At 45.9% G+C, this 14553-nt stretch overlaps 5 protein-coding genes across 9 annotated transcripts; 2 read left to right on the top strand and 3 right to left on the bottom strand.

Moving 5' to 3' along the window:
- The first annotated feature begins 2488 nt into the window (after positions 1-2488).
- LOC108087710 (lethal(2)neighbour of tid protein) lies at positions 2489-6953 on the top strand. The gene is made up of 2 exons (XM_017185229.2): positions 2489-2862; positions 5630-6953. Exons 1-2 carry the CDS (start codon positions 2577-2579, stop codon positions 6868-6870), a joined length of 1527 nt encoding a protein of 508 aa, XP_017040718.1. The 5' UTR covers positions 2489-2576; the 3' UTR covers positions 6871-6953.
- LOC108087708 (protein tumorous imaginal discs, mitochondrial) lies at positions 3234-5206 on the bottom strand. 4 transcript variants are annotated; one of them, XM_017185226.2, is made up of 2 exons: positions 3783-5206; positions 3234-3622 (listed from the first exon to the last, which is right to left on the bottom strand). In XM_017185226.2, exons 1-2 carry the CDS (start codon positions 5113-5115, stop codon positions 3393-3395), a joined length of 1563 nt encoding a protein of 520 aa, XP_017040715.1. In that variant the 5' UTR covers positions 5116-5206; the 3' UTR covers positions 3234-3392. The 4 variants fall into 4 exon arrangements, with proteins under 4 accessions (XP_017040715.1, XP_017040714.1, XP_017040716.1 ...); XM_017185225.2 differs by having other exon boundaries at positions 3234-3627; positions 3770-5205; XM_017185227.2 differs by having other exon boundaries at positions 3234-3627; positions 3783-5205.
- Positions 6954-7031: 78 nt separating the features above from the next.
- Positions 7032-9957, bottom strand: LOC108087743 (protein lethal(2)denticleless). The gene is made up of 2 exons (XM_017185265.1): positions 9769-9957; positions 7032-9499 (listed from the first exon to the last, which is right to left on the bottom strand). The coding sequence occupies exons 1-2, from the start codon at positions 9809-9811 to the stop codon at positions 7242-7244; spliced, it is 2301 nt and encodes a 766-aa protein (XP_017040754.1). The 5' UTR covers positions 9812-9957; the 3' UTR covers positions 7032-7241.
- A 127-nt stretch (positions 9958-10084) lies between these two features.
- LOC108087735 (tumor necrosis factor alpha-induced protein 8-like protein) lies at positions 10085-13509 on the top strand. Of its 2 annotated transcripts, none has more exons than XM_017185257.2 (3): positions 10085-10339; positions 11838-12130; positions 12219-13509. In XM_017185257.2, the coding sequence occupies exons 2-3, from the start codon at positions 11840-11842 to the stop codon at positions 12492-12494; spliced, it is 567 nt and encodes a 188-aa protein (XP_017040746.1). In that variant the 5' UTR covers positions 10085-10339; positions 11838-11839; the 3' UTR covers positions 12495-13509. The 2 variants fall into 2 exon arrangements, with proteins under 2 accessions (XP_017040746.1, XP_017040745.1); XM_017185256.2 differs by lacking the exon at positions 10085-10339 and adding an exon at positions 11551-11637.
- Positions 13429-14347, bottom strand: LOC108087736 (39S ribosomal protein L43, mitochondrial). The gene is made up of 3 exons (XM_017185258.1): positions 14103-14347; positions 13937-14043; positions 13429-13860 (listed from the first exon to the last, which is right to left on the bottom strand). The coding sequence occupies exons 1-3, from the start codon at positions 14237-14239 to the stop codon at positions 13526-13528; spliced, it is 579 nt and encodes a 192-aa protein (XP_017040747.1). The 5' UTR covers positions 14240-14347; the 3' UTR covers positions 13429-13525.
- Positions 14348-14553: the final 206 nt, after the last annotated feature.

The raw sequence follows: 14553 nt of genomic DNA, 5'->3' as shown, positions 1-14553 counted from the left end.
AGAGATTTTAATGTTATGATTTAGGGATCAAAAAGTATATTTAGACAATGGGGCGTATACATATTTATTCGTTAAGCAAGCAAATCTCAGTACTTAAGCTAACCAGAATACCTGCCAAAAAAGAAATATCCCTATTTAAGGCGTACTATTAGACAGTTTTGCTTGAAATTAAAATGCAAACCTTACTAACTGAATAGGAAATGAATAATCGACTTGAATTGCTTAAGAAATACCCACTGTAGCTGAAGCTCGGAAAAGATTTCAAAGAGACATGGCCCTGGCTTTGTTTACTCTATAGAGACATTTTCCGGCTCTACGACTCCCGGTATCCGCCCGAACCTCCCCCCTCTCTCGCTGCATCTCTTTCCTTCTCTTAAAGTATCATGCGAATTGCAATAAGTGGCGGCGATAAATAAAGTGCCCGTCCCCATTTTTATTTTATAGCTAAATCGTGAGACAATAAAATGCAAAAGCAATGAATGCGATGGGAAGTGAAATTAATAAGCACTCGAGTGCAAAGTACTGCTCGCCACTATTATAGGCCGAATGCTGGGGGATTTGCATTACAGCGGGGAAAAACGCTTATCAGTAATGGGAGTAGAAGCAGCAGCGGCCTGATAACAGTCCCGATACCGAAATACACTCGTTGTAGCCGTGTGTGTGCCCATAGATTATTATTATTATTGATTAATAAACAATTTTCTCACTCATACAGCTACCAAGCTAGAGGCTGTAGGTATGTAAGTATGTCCGTATGTATGTACGGGTGAGTTTGTGTCGGCAAAAGTCGACGGTGTTGATAAGGAATGACCGATTTAGTTCTATAGTTCATAAAGCGATAGCTAACATCAGACTCGATTGACCCACAAAGATGAGACGACAAACATGAAAGGCATACTCATGTTCACACTTGTATTTGCACTGGGGTCCAAAAAAAGAACACTGATGATAATTTATAAGAGTAGGGAATGACTTGCCAAAACCAGATCAAAGGCAATTAATTTCTCAACAAAACAAAGTTAACCCTGGAGCAAACAACATTTAGAAGAGTTCACTCCAATTGATAAAAAGTTGTCGTAAATACGTAGCATATTACAAAAAATATTCGTTTCATAAAGACCGTGAACTATTTGAAAAAAAAATGTTAGGTTGTGATATTTCACAATAATGTTCAGTATTAAATTGAAAAGAAAATATTGGTATTCCTGTTTTTAAACAAAATGTCACTGGCAAAAAATGGGTTATTGAATTCCGATTCGCACAGGACTCCGGGCTAAATTCCTGTAAATCGCTAGCCGTTTTTTCAGTTTTGTCCTGTTCGGGTAATTGGTGGCATATCAGTGTTTCACATGGTTGACTGGACAGGTAAATGGCGGGAAAAAAGCGACAGCAGGGCATTCGTGGCAAGAGGGCGTTAACTTTTCCTCTTTTTTGCGAGCAAACACGGTGCAGTGGACACAATTAATGAATCACGAAACGTGGAAAAAAGAACGGGCAACAAGGCCGGGAAATCGGGGATACATTCGCATCCGGAGGTTGACACTTAATTGCCTGATGGGTCCTGCAAGGCTGTGGGTTCGGTGGCGGTGGGTTAAGTGTGGTTGCCTCTGCGGCCATATCAGTTGTAACCCGATAAACGAGCTGCGTTTTGCATGAGCACACCGATGACGACGACCCTTTCACCTGGATTGTGTTACATCGTTTGCCCTTAGCAAATACATCTCATCGATGCGTTGAACCGCCAAAGAGCCGCCCTTACCCGCCCACCTTTGGCCACCGCCCCCCACTATTTACTGTACAATCCATGGTGACAGCTCTGGCCGTTAATCTGCCTCGCAAATTGGCCATGAGCTGATTGGTTTTTTACCTGTTGCGCACTCCCACCTGCGATTGCGGTCCTCTGGCCCCAGGGGATTTGGATCAAATAGAATCAGTCGTTGCATGCGAGTGCAGCTAATTACTTCATATATGTGCAAATGTGTGTTATGATTTGTTTCGCCCCTGGGCCTAACAACAACCATCATTCAAAAGCAGAAACAGTCAGGAACATAGTCGAGTACAAAGGAGGTGGAGAGCTCAGCGAAACATGAGATGTCTTAAATTACACTGAGTATTTTACAATTGTATGTGCGCTAATTAAATCCTGTGCGGTGATTAGAAAGTAATTTCATTTTACCTTGAAATTCAATACATTTTCTTTGCACAAAGATTAAAGTGCTTGGTTCGAAACAGTCTCAGCTTAAATTTTAAATAAGCTTTTATTAATGTTTTTATATTACCTTGACATATAGTTTATAGTTTACTCATGTAAATGCGTTACTTAAAAATATATAATGAAGTCAAGGAAGGTTTTAATAACTTTAATCAACCGGAAATGGTGGCGCCAGTCCAAGAAATGTGCGTGCTCGTTTTTGGAACTACCAATTCAAATAGCCGAGCAATCGATAGCATCCGAAATTCCAATTGGACTGCTATCGATAAGATGCGCAACAGCTGATTTTGATAGTGCCGCCCTGGTTGCGTGGATGTTTCGATTAAAGTTGAATTTTAATTAATATTCGCCGGTTATCACAGAAATGGCCCCGCCAAAGGCCGCCAGCAACCGTTCGGCGTTGCGGCGTAAAAAGTCTGGAACTTTAGTGGACTCCATCCTGGACAAATACCTCAATGTGCGGTTCTTCAAGTATCTTATTCTGGAACCGGCTGCTCTGCCCATAGTTGGACTTTTTGTGCTCCTCGCAGAGGCGGTGATCAACGTGGTGGTCATCCAGAGGGTTCCCTACACGGAGATCGACTGGGTGGCCTACATGCAGGAGTGCGAGGGATTCCTCAACGGAACCACAAATTATTCGTTGCTACGCGGTAAGTTTTTAGTTTCGGGTTTATTTTTGGCGACAGGTGACCCGATTCGGTGTCCCTTTTTCTGCACCTGTTGTTGTTTATTTCGCCAACTTTACTGGGAATATTTGTAAATCACTTTCCTTTTAGTTTAAAGTTATGGAATTTTTACTTCTAGTTCCAATATTTAATGTAATGCAATACCTAGGCTTATTGGCATTTTCTTTAGTTGTAAATTTTAAGCAAACTTTTACTTTATAGGAAAAACTGACTACAGTTGACAAGGAAGAATGGAAAAATGTTTTCTTTAATCAAAACAAGTGAATGTCAAAATGGGAAATGAGAATCACAATTCACTTCAAGTTAAAAAAATCTCGCATAAACACAGTGCTTGCTCGATTGACGGTCAATTTGGTTTATTCATCTCGAACCAACTCGTATTTGGAATACACTCAATCGGTTCCCGCCCGAACTTAGATTACGCCTTAGCAACAATAACGTGCGTTAACTTAGACACTAACAAACAGAATCGGCCAACTAGTTGGCAACGCCTGTCAATTGAACATGGACTTGATTTTGTTTAAGAAGCCTCCGCCTTCGCTTTGTCCGGACTCGGATCCTCCGCCTTCTTTCGCTTTGGCTTCCTCTTCGGCGGTCCGTTGGTCTTTGCCTTCTGTTTCTGCTGGTCCTTTTCCTGGCTGGGAGGATCCTGAACTGGCTCCTGATCCGGCAGCTTCTCCTGCTGCTGCTGCTGCTCCTGATCCAGGTCTTGCTTCATTCGCTCCTGCGCTGCAACGATAGTTGGGGAAAGAGAAAGACAGACACCATGATTTAACATAGTTCGCACATAAAACGCACGTATATTTCAACTACGAATTCAAACTCCAAGTTACATTTAGAGATTGCATTTGTAGATCAGGAGATTATTTACGTTGCTTTCTTACTGCCATCTTTGCGCTGGGCGATCCCGTGAATCTGGCCAGGTGTATCCTCCTCCAGCTCGGCGTACGCCTCGATCAAGGCCCTTCGCTCCTTGTCCAGTTTCCTGCTGTCGGGCACCGCGATCTTGATGTGCACATAGTGATCGCCGTGTCCGTGAGCATTGACCCGCTTCAATCCCTTCCCGCGCAGCATAATCCTGTGATGCGACGAGGTGCCCGGCTCCACGTTGATCCACTGGTCCTCGTAGACGCCCTGCACACGAACTGTGCCTCCTAGCACCGATTGCGCCAGGGAGATGGCCACGTCCGTGTGCACATCGGCGCCCTCGCGGCGGAAGTAGTCGCTCCGCTCCACGCGGAAGGTGACGAACAGCTCCTTGCTGCCCACCTGCATGCGCACCGTTTGTCCGTTCTCGATGCCAGCGGGCACGGGAACTGTGACCTTTCGCCTCTGCACCGTGCGTCCCTTGCCCTCGCACTCGCTGCACGGGTACTTGATGTGCTGCCGAGTGCCCTGGCAGTAGCGACAGGTGGAGCGCATGACGAAGGGTCCCGTGGACACGGTCTCGAATCCGGTGCCATTGCAATACTGACAGCGTCCCGGTTTGGTGCCCGGCTCGCACTTGGAGCCGGCGCACTTGGGGCACTGATCGACCACATTGACGTTGACATCTTTGTTGACTCCGCGAGCCGCCTGGGCGAAGGTGAGGTCCATCACCATCTCCTGCGCCTGACCGAAACCAAACTTGGAGTCGGCAAAGTCATCGAAGCTGTTCGTCCGGAAGTTGCCCTCGCCGAAGATCTTGCGGAAGAGCTCCTCCGGGTCGATGCTCGAGCGGAATTGCCAGCTCTGCGAGAAGCCTTCGGGTCCAAAGCCACCAGCTCCACCTCCGGGGAATCCGCCGCCCTGGCGACCCATGTTCTCCGCCGTTTGGCCATAGGTGTCGTACTCCCGGCGCTTCTGCTCGTCGCTGAGCACTTCATATGCCTCGGAAACCTCCTGGAACTTGCGGCCCGCATCCGGATCCTCCTTGTTTGTGTCCGGATGATACTTCTTTGCGAGCTGGTAGTAGGCTTTTTTGATGTCCTTGCCGTTGGCGTTCTTGGCTACGCCCAACGTTTTATAGTAGTCTTTAGCCAGGAGTTCGCGTGTGGTGTGTAAGCGGCGGACTGGGTGCTCCGAATTTGCCGGAATTCCGCTCCTCGGCGGTTGTAGAATGCTGGAGAGGCTTCGGTAGGCTGTGGCACTGGGCGCGGAGTACGCGGTGGCAGCCAGGCAGGTGCGCACTGCCGGCAGATGCCGGAATACGAATAAATTTTTACACGAAATCATCATTTTTCCATAAAAGTATTAGTTTTTCAGCTAACATGCCGTAACCTCCATGCTGCCCTACGAATGTTCACTCTCTCTCGCTCGCACCTTCGCCCGATGTTCCGTTCCCGTTGACATTTTGACAGTCGCCCCGGCACGCCGAATGTTACGTCAGCCGTTCCATTCCCTCCGCTTGCCATTCGCAGTGCGCCTGAACAGCTGATTTTAAATTTAAATCGAACGGGTAACGGCAAAAGTTGGCGGGATTTTTACTGATTTGAAGATATTAAAAATTACTTTGCTACAGCTAAAATGTAAAGCTAAAGAAAGCTAATTCGAGTAATAAACCTAATGTTACTATTTAAATTTAAGTGCTATTAAACGTTGAAAAGATATTTACATTAAGAACAAATAAAAAATTAACTAATAATGCAGTTTGTTAAAATCAGATACAAATTAGAAAAGTTATGAACTTAGAATTAGTTCATTTTGGTCAATTTTCAAATTAAATGTATCATATTTTCTTTCTACTCCGCAGGTGACACCGGACCTCTGGTGTATCCGGCTGCCTTCGTTTACATCTACTCCGCTCTCTACTATGTGACGTCCCACGGAACGAATGTGCGCCTGGCGCAGTACATCTTCGCCGGGATCTACCTGCTCCAGCTGGCTCTGGTGCTCCGGCTGTACGCGAAGAGCCGCAAGGTGCCTCCTTATGTCCTGGTGCTCAGCGCCTTCACCTCGTACCGCATCCACTCCATTTACGTGCTGCGACTCTTCAACGATCCGGTGGCGATTCTGCTGCTCTATGCTTCTCTCAATCTCTTCCTGGATCGCCGATGGACTTTGGGTAGCACCTTCTTCAGCTTGGCAGTGGGCGTTAAGATGAACATCCTGCTGTTTGCCCCCGCTCTCTTCCTATTCTACCTGGCTAATTTGGGACTGGTAAAAACTATCCTCCAGTTGGCCGTTTGTGGAGTTATACAACTGCTGCTGGGAGCTCCTTTCCTGCTCACATACCCTGTGGAATATCTCCGGGGAAGCTTCGATTTGGGCCGCATATTCGAACACAAGTGGACTGTTAACTACAGATTTTTGAGCAGAGAGCTCTTCGAAAACCGCACCTTTCACTTGTCCCTATTGGGTTTACATTTGCTGCTGCTTTTAGCCTTTGCTAAACCTACTTGGACCTTCTTCAAAAGCTACGTCCGCCTGCGACGCGTCGAGGATCAACTGCAGCCACAAATAGCGCAGCAGAATCGTGAGGTGAAGACTCAGAGAAAGTTGAGAAAGCTGGAAAAGGACACGGATCATAAGAAGTTTTCATCGGAGCAACAGTCTTTCCTGAAAGCCTTTGAAAAAAGCCTGCAAAAGGCATCCGGGGGAAAGTCAATTCCATCTACTGCCCAGTCAGAACCGGAGCGCTATGGCATCCACTTCGACCGCTGCACTCAGCTGGCGCTGCTTCCATTCTTTCTCTCCAACTTAGTGGGCGTGGCCTGTTCCCGATCCTTGCACTATCAGTTCTACGTTTGGTACTTCCACTCGCTGCCCTATTTGGCCTGGTCCACGCCCTATTCGCTGGGAGTGCGATATCTCATTCTGGGCCTGATCGAGTACTGCTGGAACACCTATCCGAGCACGAATTTTTCCAGCGCCGCCCTGCACTTCACCCACATCCTGCTGCTCGCTGGTGTGGCCAAGCAACTCATCCAGACCATGCGACTGAATAATGCGGCCAAGAAGGAACAGCAGGAGCAGCAGAAGAAGGTTCAGTAGATGGAGGAACTTTCACGCCACAGTGCCACCTTAAACATTTTTGATTATGCCAAAAAATGAAATAAAAAGTACATTATAAACTAGTGTAGTGCCATTATTGCTAACTGGAAGATAGAAACCCAATTTTTGAAACACCCCGGTAAAAATGTCTAAAAGGGCAATTTGAAAATTGATTTAATTTTATTTGGGTACGTTAGTCTTTTGTATGGGCGCTGTACAAAGCGCGGGGAGTTGGTTACCAACTCGTCCCGCGATAGAAGCCAACTACGATCTACATAAAATAACTTAAACAATGTCCGGTTAAAACTACAAGTGCAATAATGGTGCTCTGACCTCCCCATTGAATGTAAGAAAAAGCTCGCGGCTTTGCGTCAATCGCTGCCCACCGCCGTGGTGGGCGTACGCATGCTAAGAGGCGTGGCAGCCGGTGCAGTTCCTGTCGCGGGATTTGGAGACGAAGGCGCGGCTGTCGTGGTTGTGCTTTCCTCCGCTGGCACACTGCTGCTCCTCTGAATGCTAAAGAATCGCAGGAGCGTCGTCTCGCTGTTTCTTCTACTAGATGTTGGGGTTTTTGGCTGAGATTGTGCGTGGGAATGTGAGGAGCTGCCAGCTGGAGTACCACCGCTGCCATCCGCGTGGGAAATACGCCGGCGTGGTGAGGCCTGCAGTCGAGGACTGCACTCGGATTGCCGCAAACTCTGGAGTCGCGGAGATGCCAGTACATCCGCCTGTTGATCCTCGCTGATCTTATCAGTGAGCGTAACATGTGCCCTTCCGCTCATGAGCTTCTGTTTCCGTATGTTCGTCAGCCAGTCAACCTTCTCCTTGGCCTTTCGCTTGGGCGACATGATGCCTAGGTGGGGTGCTTCGCCATCCAGTACGTAGTTGGGCAGGTTTGAGGTGGGTGAATAGATAATGGAGGAAATGGGTGGTGGGTTAGCTGCTTCTGAGGCCGCTGCTGCTGCCGCTGATGTCGTGGGCGGGGAGGTGTACATGTGGTTCACATTCTCGCTCAAAGGAGAATGACTTGGAGTGCTAAGGAGCTTGGGCAGTGGCGAAACATCTTCCGCAGCCGAGTTTTCCTTTTGCCTTTTGCTGGGCGAGGCGTCTTCTTCATTGATGGGCTGAAGTTGTATGTGCCGGCATGTTGTTTCCTGACTGGAAGGACCGAACAGCCGTCGACCACGGGACTCCAGCGGTTTAGCTCGTTTTTGAGGCTGATCTGTGCCTTCCGCCTCGCCACCAGCCACGCCCAACATTTCCAGGAACGACCTTTTGGTGCTCGTCTTTTCCACAGACCCAGGAGTACGTTCGTTTTGATCCATCAGCCGCTTTAGGGACCTCGGCGTGGACTCCAGATCTCGCAGATTGTACTTGTGATTCCCGGTAAGTGGACCCGTTGTTTTCTTGCCGAATTCCCTGACGTAGGAGGCAGTTCCCCGGTACTTTTCCGCCCGCTCCGCCTCACTAAGACCATCGAGATCGGGTCCAATCCGCCAGATCTTGTGACGCGCATCATCGCTGCAGGTGACAATGGGACAGTCGTGACTAGAGCCCCAGGCCACGCATGTTACTTCGACGGTGTGTCCTGCTAGTGCCACCAGGGGCTCCTCGGCATGATCTAGGTTCCAGATATAGGCACGCTCATCACTGCTTCCACTCAGCAGATACTTTCCATCTGGACTAAGGCACGATTTGATGTAGAACGTTGAGTTCAGCAGGCCCTTGTAGCAAGCGAGCGGTCGCGGTGAGTAGGAGGCCAAATTGTAGCAATAAATAGTGTTGTCCATACAATTGGCATACAGTTTTGTGCCCGAAGCGTCCACAATCAAGTTGGTGAACCCGCGGAAGGTGGAGTGACCTGCATAAGGCAGCTTGTGCCTGGGCAGCGGCTCCTTTTTGTAGGCCGTGTAGTTCCGTCGCAAATCCCACACTTTAATTACTCCATCGCCGGCGCCACAGGAGATCAAAGTATCGTTATCCTGAAAGGCCAAACCAGTAATGCTGCTCGATGTGGTTCCGCCAGCCATTTTCGGTGTGCGAGTGCGCTGCTTTCGCTGGGAGACCGGAGTGCCCGGTCCACCTGTATGGCCACTGTAGATACAGTTGTCCACGCGGGATGTGAGGTCCATGTTGAGGTTGGCCCTGATGTCCCATATGAGAATCGCACCATCCCGTCCGCCGGTAGCAAAAACAGCCGGATCGGTGCGCTTAAAGGCAGCTGATTTAACGGATCTCGTGTGACCCACATAGGAGTTCAGTCCACGAATGCCGGAGCCTGCTACCTCCCACAGCCGGGCTGTGTGATCTCCTGAGGCGGAGACGAAGCGCATTTGACCGGGGGCCCATTCGAGATCGAACACCGCATTGTAGTGGCACTGTGGCCCCACCAGGGACTGCTCCTCCGGCTCGTGATTCCGCTGCGTGGTGTCCTGTAGCGTTATCTTCCCATCCTCGTTGGCGATCGCAAGGATGTGCCTATAGCCATCGCAATTGGCGAACTTGGCGGAGAAGATTGGTGGTTCGGGATTGAAGTCCGGACAGTAGTTGGCCGGCGCAATGCCCCGCCAGCTGTCCTCCTTGGCAACGGATAGGCGACGCAGGGCGAAGTCGTAGGTCCTCTCATTGCCTAATGGGGAAAAAACGATAAAACCATTAAATTAGTTCCGTGGCTGTGCCATAGTTTTTCATTTTTTGCAAGATCAGCAATTTCTAACGAAGCAACTAATGGGTGTTCTTCAGAGCTACAAACGTTCCTGGGCGATCAGGTGGTTATTTTTCTGGCATAGTGCCAGTTATCGCTAGAAACCACTTTGAACCCTTTTTGAAATCAACACCCTTTCTTGCAGGAAAATCGAGCGCCAAAAGTGAGATTCTCCCGCCAAGCAAAAAACTCACCGTATCCATGCTCCCTGGCCCGCAACTTGTTGTAGATGTTCATCGTGCAACCCGCTCGGTAACTGCTCTTGAAATTTCTATTTTTTAACCAGATTAATTGCTATTTCCTTTGAAATAAAACAACCTACGAGGCATCGAAAATATTTTTCAACGACGCAGCTGGACTTTTGGGCAGTGTGACCGTGTTTGGGTAGCTGCAAGATACTTTTTGGAAAAAAAATACTACTTCAATGAAGGGCTTCGCTAAAATGTTTTTATCTACTAATGATTGTCCAATATTGGCTTGTGTTATTTAAAAGATTTGATAACTGAAACCGCCTGGTCACACTCTATCATATTTTGTTTTTGTTGCTGTTCGCTGACTTGTTTTATGTTTAATCGCAGTTGCGCATAAATTTCGCTACAAATCGTCAACAATTTACGCATTTCAATGCAGCTGCCCCTTTTTGGTTGCTTTTGCTAGGAGTTTAGATACAGAATAAGTCGTTGGATAAAGACACACATACACACTCAGCGAAGCAAAGGAAGGACTCAAGGATAAAACTCAAGGACTGCAGCAACAAAAAAACAGGTGAGCGGGCAGAGCGCCAAACTTGGGATTCTATTCTTGTTTTTTTTTTTTTGGGAGGGTATGGTATGCCTGTTGCAATCAATAACACCAAAAAGGCAAAGAAACCCACCCGCAAGGAAAACTTAACACGCAAATGCAGGAGCCGTGGAGGTTCCGAGGGTAGGTCATTTAAAGTTGGATTACAAATAGCCAGAAGTCAAGAGCCCAATTGTTTTGGCTGTAGCGCACTTCCGCATTCCACTGTTGTCCTTGGAGGACGCCCACCTACAGCCACACCCCCTTTTTCTTCTAGGGTTAGGCCTCTTTTTATTGCACTTTGCGTGACCTTAGCCATTTGGAACGATCCGTGTCATGATACGGTTATAAGCTAGGCATTATCTAACTGGAACAGAAATTCACTTAGTTAAATTAGCAGCCAGGGATGCCCTGTTTTGGATTAAATTTAGTTACGACTTGGGTGGGTTTTAGTTAATATATATAATGATTCAAGTGCTTGAACTCTGCTGACCCGCAAGGGAATTTCCACTCTGAATCCCATATTGTTTCTAGCCCTGGTCTAGACTCCTTGTTTGGACAGTTGGAAAAACTGCCGCATTTCCATTTAAGGCTCCAACACGTACGAAACGCGCCTCGTCGCCGTTAGAACGACCTTATATATATTTGTACGGTTAGTGTGAAGCCACCCAAAAGGGGCACAGTTGGTCATCAATTATTAATACGGTCTTAACTCTGTATAATGAACTGTCCTAACAAGTGATAAGAACAGTTATAACTCCTATTAGTACTTCCCAGAATTTGTGATTAATAAACACTACGGATTTTTTATCACAAAAGCTGAGTGTCAAATTTACGATAATTCGAACTTGGAATTTTGTACTGTCAAAGTTTATCTAAAAAAGCAACAATTTAATTTAAATTATTATTTAAGTTGATTTGATAATAATATATTTAACTTGAAATAAACAAAATCTAAAAGAAGAATCTATCTCAGAAATCCAACCTTTTTTATGACTCATGCTAGCTAAAGTTAGGCCATATCGACTGTTTTATTGCGTGCTCCACTTCAAACACAAAAGAACAAAACCATAACAAAGAAGGAAGGAAAGTTCCTTTATCTAGAGATACGGTGCTGATGAACGTTACCCAATAATTCATGTTTCTATATCTGTAATTCTCTTATCAATGCTTGCAACGGGAATCGGTGTAATATATGTGTGGTATATATATAGCAACCATGTCGGTGGCCGGGCTTCGACAATGTCTGCTGCTCTGGAGCGTCGACTACTGGAACTTGGAAGGTAAAAGGCTGAAAAGTGCGAAGCTGCTTTGCTTTTCAGTTTTTTGTTGCCAGTTTTCAGTTTTCTTTGGTTGCTCAGTTGTTTCTCCGTTTTGTTTGGATGGCTCAAGTTGCTTGAATAGCCCCGCCACAATGCTTCACTCAATGAATATGCAGCGATAATAACAATATCTCAATCCGCAACCCTCCCATCCGCTTTAGTCATGGCTGACAACGTCTTCAAGTCTCACGATATCGGGCTGCGAGCTCAGAAGAAAATCCTCTCACGCATGGCCACCAAAAACATCGCAAAGACCTTTATTGACGGGACAACGGCCTCGCTGCTGGACAACCTGTACAGGCTGTGCAAGATGCACACCGGCAACAAGGCCAAGGCGGAGAAGCTGATCAAGAACATCATCAAGATCGTGATCAAGATTGGTGTGCTTCACCGGAACAATCAGTTCAGCGAGGAGGAGCTGCAGAAGGCGGAGAACTTTAAAAGAAAGTTTCAGGTGAGAAACGGCGTCTGTAAAATGCTTCTAATAAACACGAATAATCCTGCGGAAGAGCAATATTAACCCCACAATTTTTTTTTAACAGAACACACAGCTCTCCATCATATCATTTTACGAGGTGGATTTCACCTTTGATCTGGCCTACCTGCAGAAATCCATAGCTGAGTCACATGTGGCGCTAAAGTCGATTGTGCAGCCGCATCTCACAGAGAAATCGCTGGGTCGCATCGACGAGGTGTTCGATTTCTTCGGCGAGGAGACCCTGCTGGAAACAGCTTTCCGATCAGACTCCCCCTATCGCGAGTTGATGGGAAAGATTGTGGCCGACATTAATGCTGCCATGGAAACGGGCGACATCTGAGGAGATCTGGCAACCGAACTAAGCTATTATTGCGTGCTATGAAAGAAAGGCTATCTATCGAAACCAAAAAGCAGCCAGTAGCTAGTTGCGAACGGAAATCGCTTGCTTAGAAGCTCACCCACCAACACCAAAATACAAAGTCTAGGTATAGATAGCGACAGTGGGGGGATCTGCTGGGAATGAAAGGAAAAATACATATGTTTAAACAAGAGTTTAATTAAGTTTAACTAGTGATATACCATTGACAACAATATCAAAAGTGTAAAGACGTCCGTATTAATTATTTTGATGACAACGTTAACATTTGTGTACTCAAGGTCTATATAGTAATAATTAGGAAGAACCAAATGCATTTCGCCAAAGGAATTCACCAAACGGAAATTGTAAACTCGAGCAAAATGCTTTTATTGGTGTGTAAGTCGTTGATCGTATGTGTGAATGTAATTTTATATGTATAAGTCTAAGTGTTAATTGGAAAATACTTTAGCACACAAGCAATTATTCGTGGTGTACTTTTTGATACTCTAAAACTCGCTGTATCCACTCGCAATTACCTGTGTATGTCCCCAAGCAAAACCGTCTTAGTCAGACTTCAAAGTACTTAACTGATCGTCGCTGATCGGAATCACATAACTCACCTGTAAGCGTTAGTTGGTTATGCTAAGTTGTCACCAGAACCTGTTTACCCCTGGACTTCTTTTGTCTGAGAGCCTGTTCTGCACATCTATTGGTATTTCACTATGTATTCCAATCCTCAAAGGGGTCAGTAACCTTAAGCATTATTTATTATACTCCCACAATGATATTCCAAGTACCCGAAACATATCGATCGAAACTATCTGAAAGAAAACAACGCCAAGGGGACAATAAGTTGTTCGATTTTTCTTTTACTTGTGATTCGATATTTCATGCGGAGGAAGCACAATTTTAGTCGTTTAGATTTTAAATATTTATTTGTTTACCAACAAAACTATGTTGACTATAAAAATAAAGCAACAATTACAAAAAGTCTTAATTTATGTGTTTATGGTTTACTCAGCCCGCTTTTTGTTTAGAACTTCATGGGCTCCTTCGCCAGCCTCGAGTTGCTGCTGCCGGAACAGTTCGATAAGCTTCTCCGTGGCGGTTTGTGGTGTCTCCAGTGGTTTAGATGCCTCTTCACTGGGATATATTTGACCTTGAGCTTCTGGTGAACGCAGAAGGAATGGCGTCCACGGACCCTGAATGGACGGAACCTCTGTGTGCCACATTTTACGCAGTCGTAGAGAGCTGGAACTGCCGTTCTGGGTCTTTAGCAGGTCAATCCACTTAGAGATCTCCTCTTGCGTGCTGTTTCTGCAGCTAAGCCACTCGCGTTCTCCATTCACTATAAATAATTGGATATTGTAAACCACTTTTACTGATAAAACTTCTTAACTTTATTTTATTATTTGGGTACTCACAATACTCGCCCACTAAAACTGGGGTGCGATGGCGCCTGGGCTTCACATAGACCACGATGCCGGGGTTTTCCTTCGCAAAGTCCACCAAATGGTTCTCAATAAAGTCGCTATGAAATTTTCAAATTGTTTATTATTTTGCATTTGTAATTTACCAAATTTTCCTTACCGCATTCCCCTGCTGGATCCATTATTCTTGCAGAACTTCAGTGTTATCCTCTGCAGCTGGCAAACGTAGCGACCCAGTCCATTTTGCAGGGGAGCCCTTGGAAAGCCGGACTTTAAAAACAAGTGGCTATTTGACATTTTATGTTTGTTTTTAATTCAAAAGTGTTCAATCAAATTTTTTAAGAGTTTTCGTAATCAGAGAAGAAGACGTAACCTCATGCCGCAAACAGCTGACAGCTGTTTCTTTGTGACTAGAGATGGCATGGTAGCTAGTAAATTCTTATATACATCCTAATAAATTAAAATATTATTTGCCACACACTTTTTATTTTACTGTTTACAATATACGAACAAGATTTAGTACAAATCCATTTTTATAATTTTGAATTCAAACTTTTTCTAGTCATTATTTCTCTTCCCATTTTCCTAGCTATGTGCTCAGCTCTGGTGAG

The sequence above is a fragment of the Drosophila ficusphila genome, unplaced genomic scaffold (genome assembly GCF_018152265.1).
Source record: "Drosophila ficusphila isolate 14025-0441.05 unplaced genomic scaffold, ASM1815226v1 contig_414, whole genome shotgun sequence".
NCBI lineage: Eukaryota > Metazoa > Arthropoda > Insecta > Diptera > Drosophilidae > Drosophila > Drosophila ficusphila.
Note: the sequence above shows the minus strand (reverse complement) of the source record. Positions and strands in the feature narration are given on the sequence as shown.

Coding starts and splice junctions, on each gene's coding strand:
- LOC108087743 (XM_017185265.1), bottom strand. CDS start 9,811: ATGAACATCTACAACAAGTTGCGGGCCAGGGAGCATGGATACG. Junction 9,500..9,768: donor GGCCAGGGAGCATGGATACG/GTGAGTTTTTTG, acceptor TTTCCCCATTAG/GCAATGAGAGGACCTACGAC.
- LOC108087708 (XM_017185225.2), bottom strand. CDS start 5,115: ATGATGATTTCGTGTAAAAATTTATTCGTATTCCGGCATCTGCCGGCA. Junction 3,628..3,769: donor GATGGCAGTAAGAAAGCAAC/GTAAATAATCTC, acceptor CTATCGTTGCAG/CGCAGGAGCGAATGAAGCAA.
- LOC108087710 (XM_017185229.2), top strand. CDS start 2,577: ATGGCCCCGCCAAAGGCCGCCAGCAACCGTTCGGCGTTGCGGCGTAAA. Junction 2,863..5,629: donor AAATTATTCGTTGCTACGCG/GTAAGTTTTTAG, acceptor TCTACTCCGCAG/GTGACACCGGACCTCTGGTG.
- LOC108087735 (XM_017185256.2), top strand. CDS start 11,574: ATGTCGGTGGCCGGGCTTCGACAATGTCTGCTGCTCTGGAGCGTCGAC. Junction 11,638..11,837: donor CGACTACTGGAACTTGGAAG/GTAAAAGGCTGA, acceptor CATCCGCTTTAG/TCATGGCTGACAACGTCTTC. Junction 12,131..12,218: donor ACTTTAAAAGAAAGTTTCAG/GTGAGAAACGGC, acceptor TTTTTTTAACAG/AACACACAGCTCTCCATCAT.
- LOC108087736 (XM_017185258.1), bottom strand. CDS start 14,239: ATGTCAAATAGCCACTTGTTTTTAAAGTCCGGCTTTCCAAGGGCTCCC. Junction 14,044..14,102: donor GGATCCAGCAGGGGAATGCG/GTAAGGAAAATT, acceptor AAAATTTCATAG/CGACTTTATTGAGAACCATT. Junction 13,861..13,936: donor AGTTTTAGTGGGCGAGTATT/GTGAGTACCCAA, acceptor AATTATTTATAG/TGAATGGAGAACGCGAGTGG.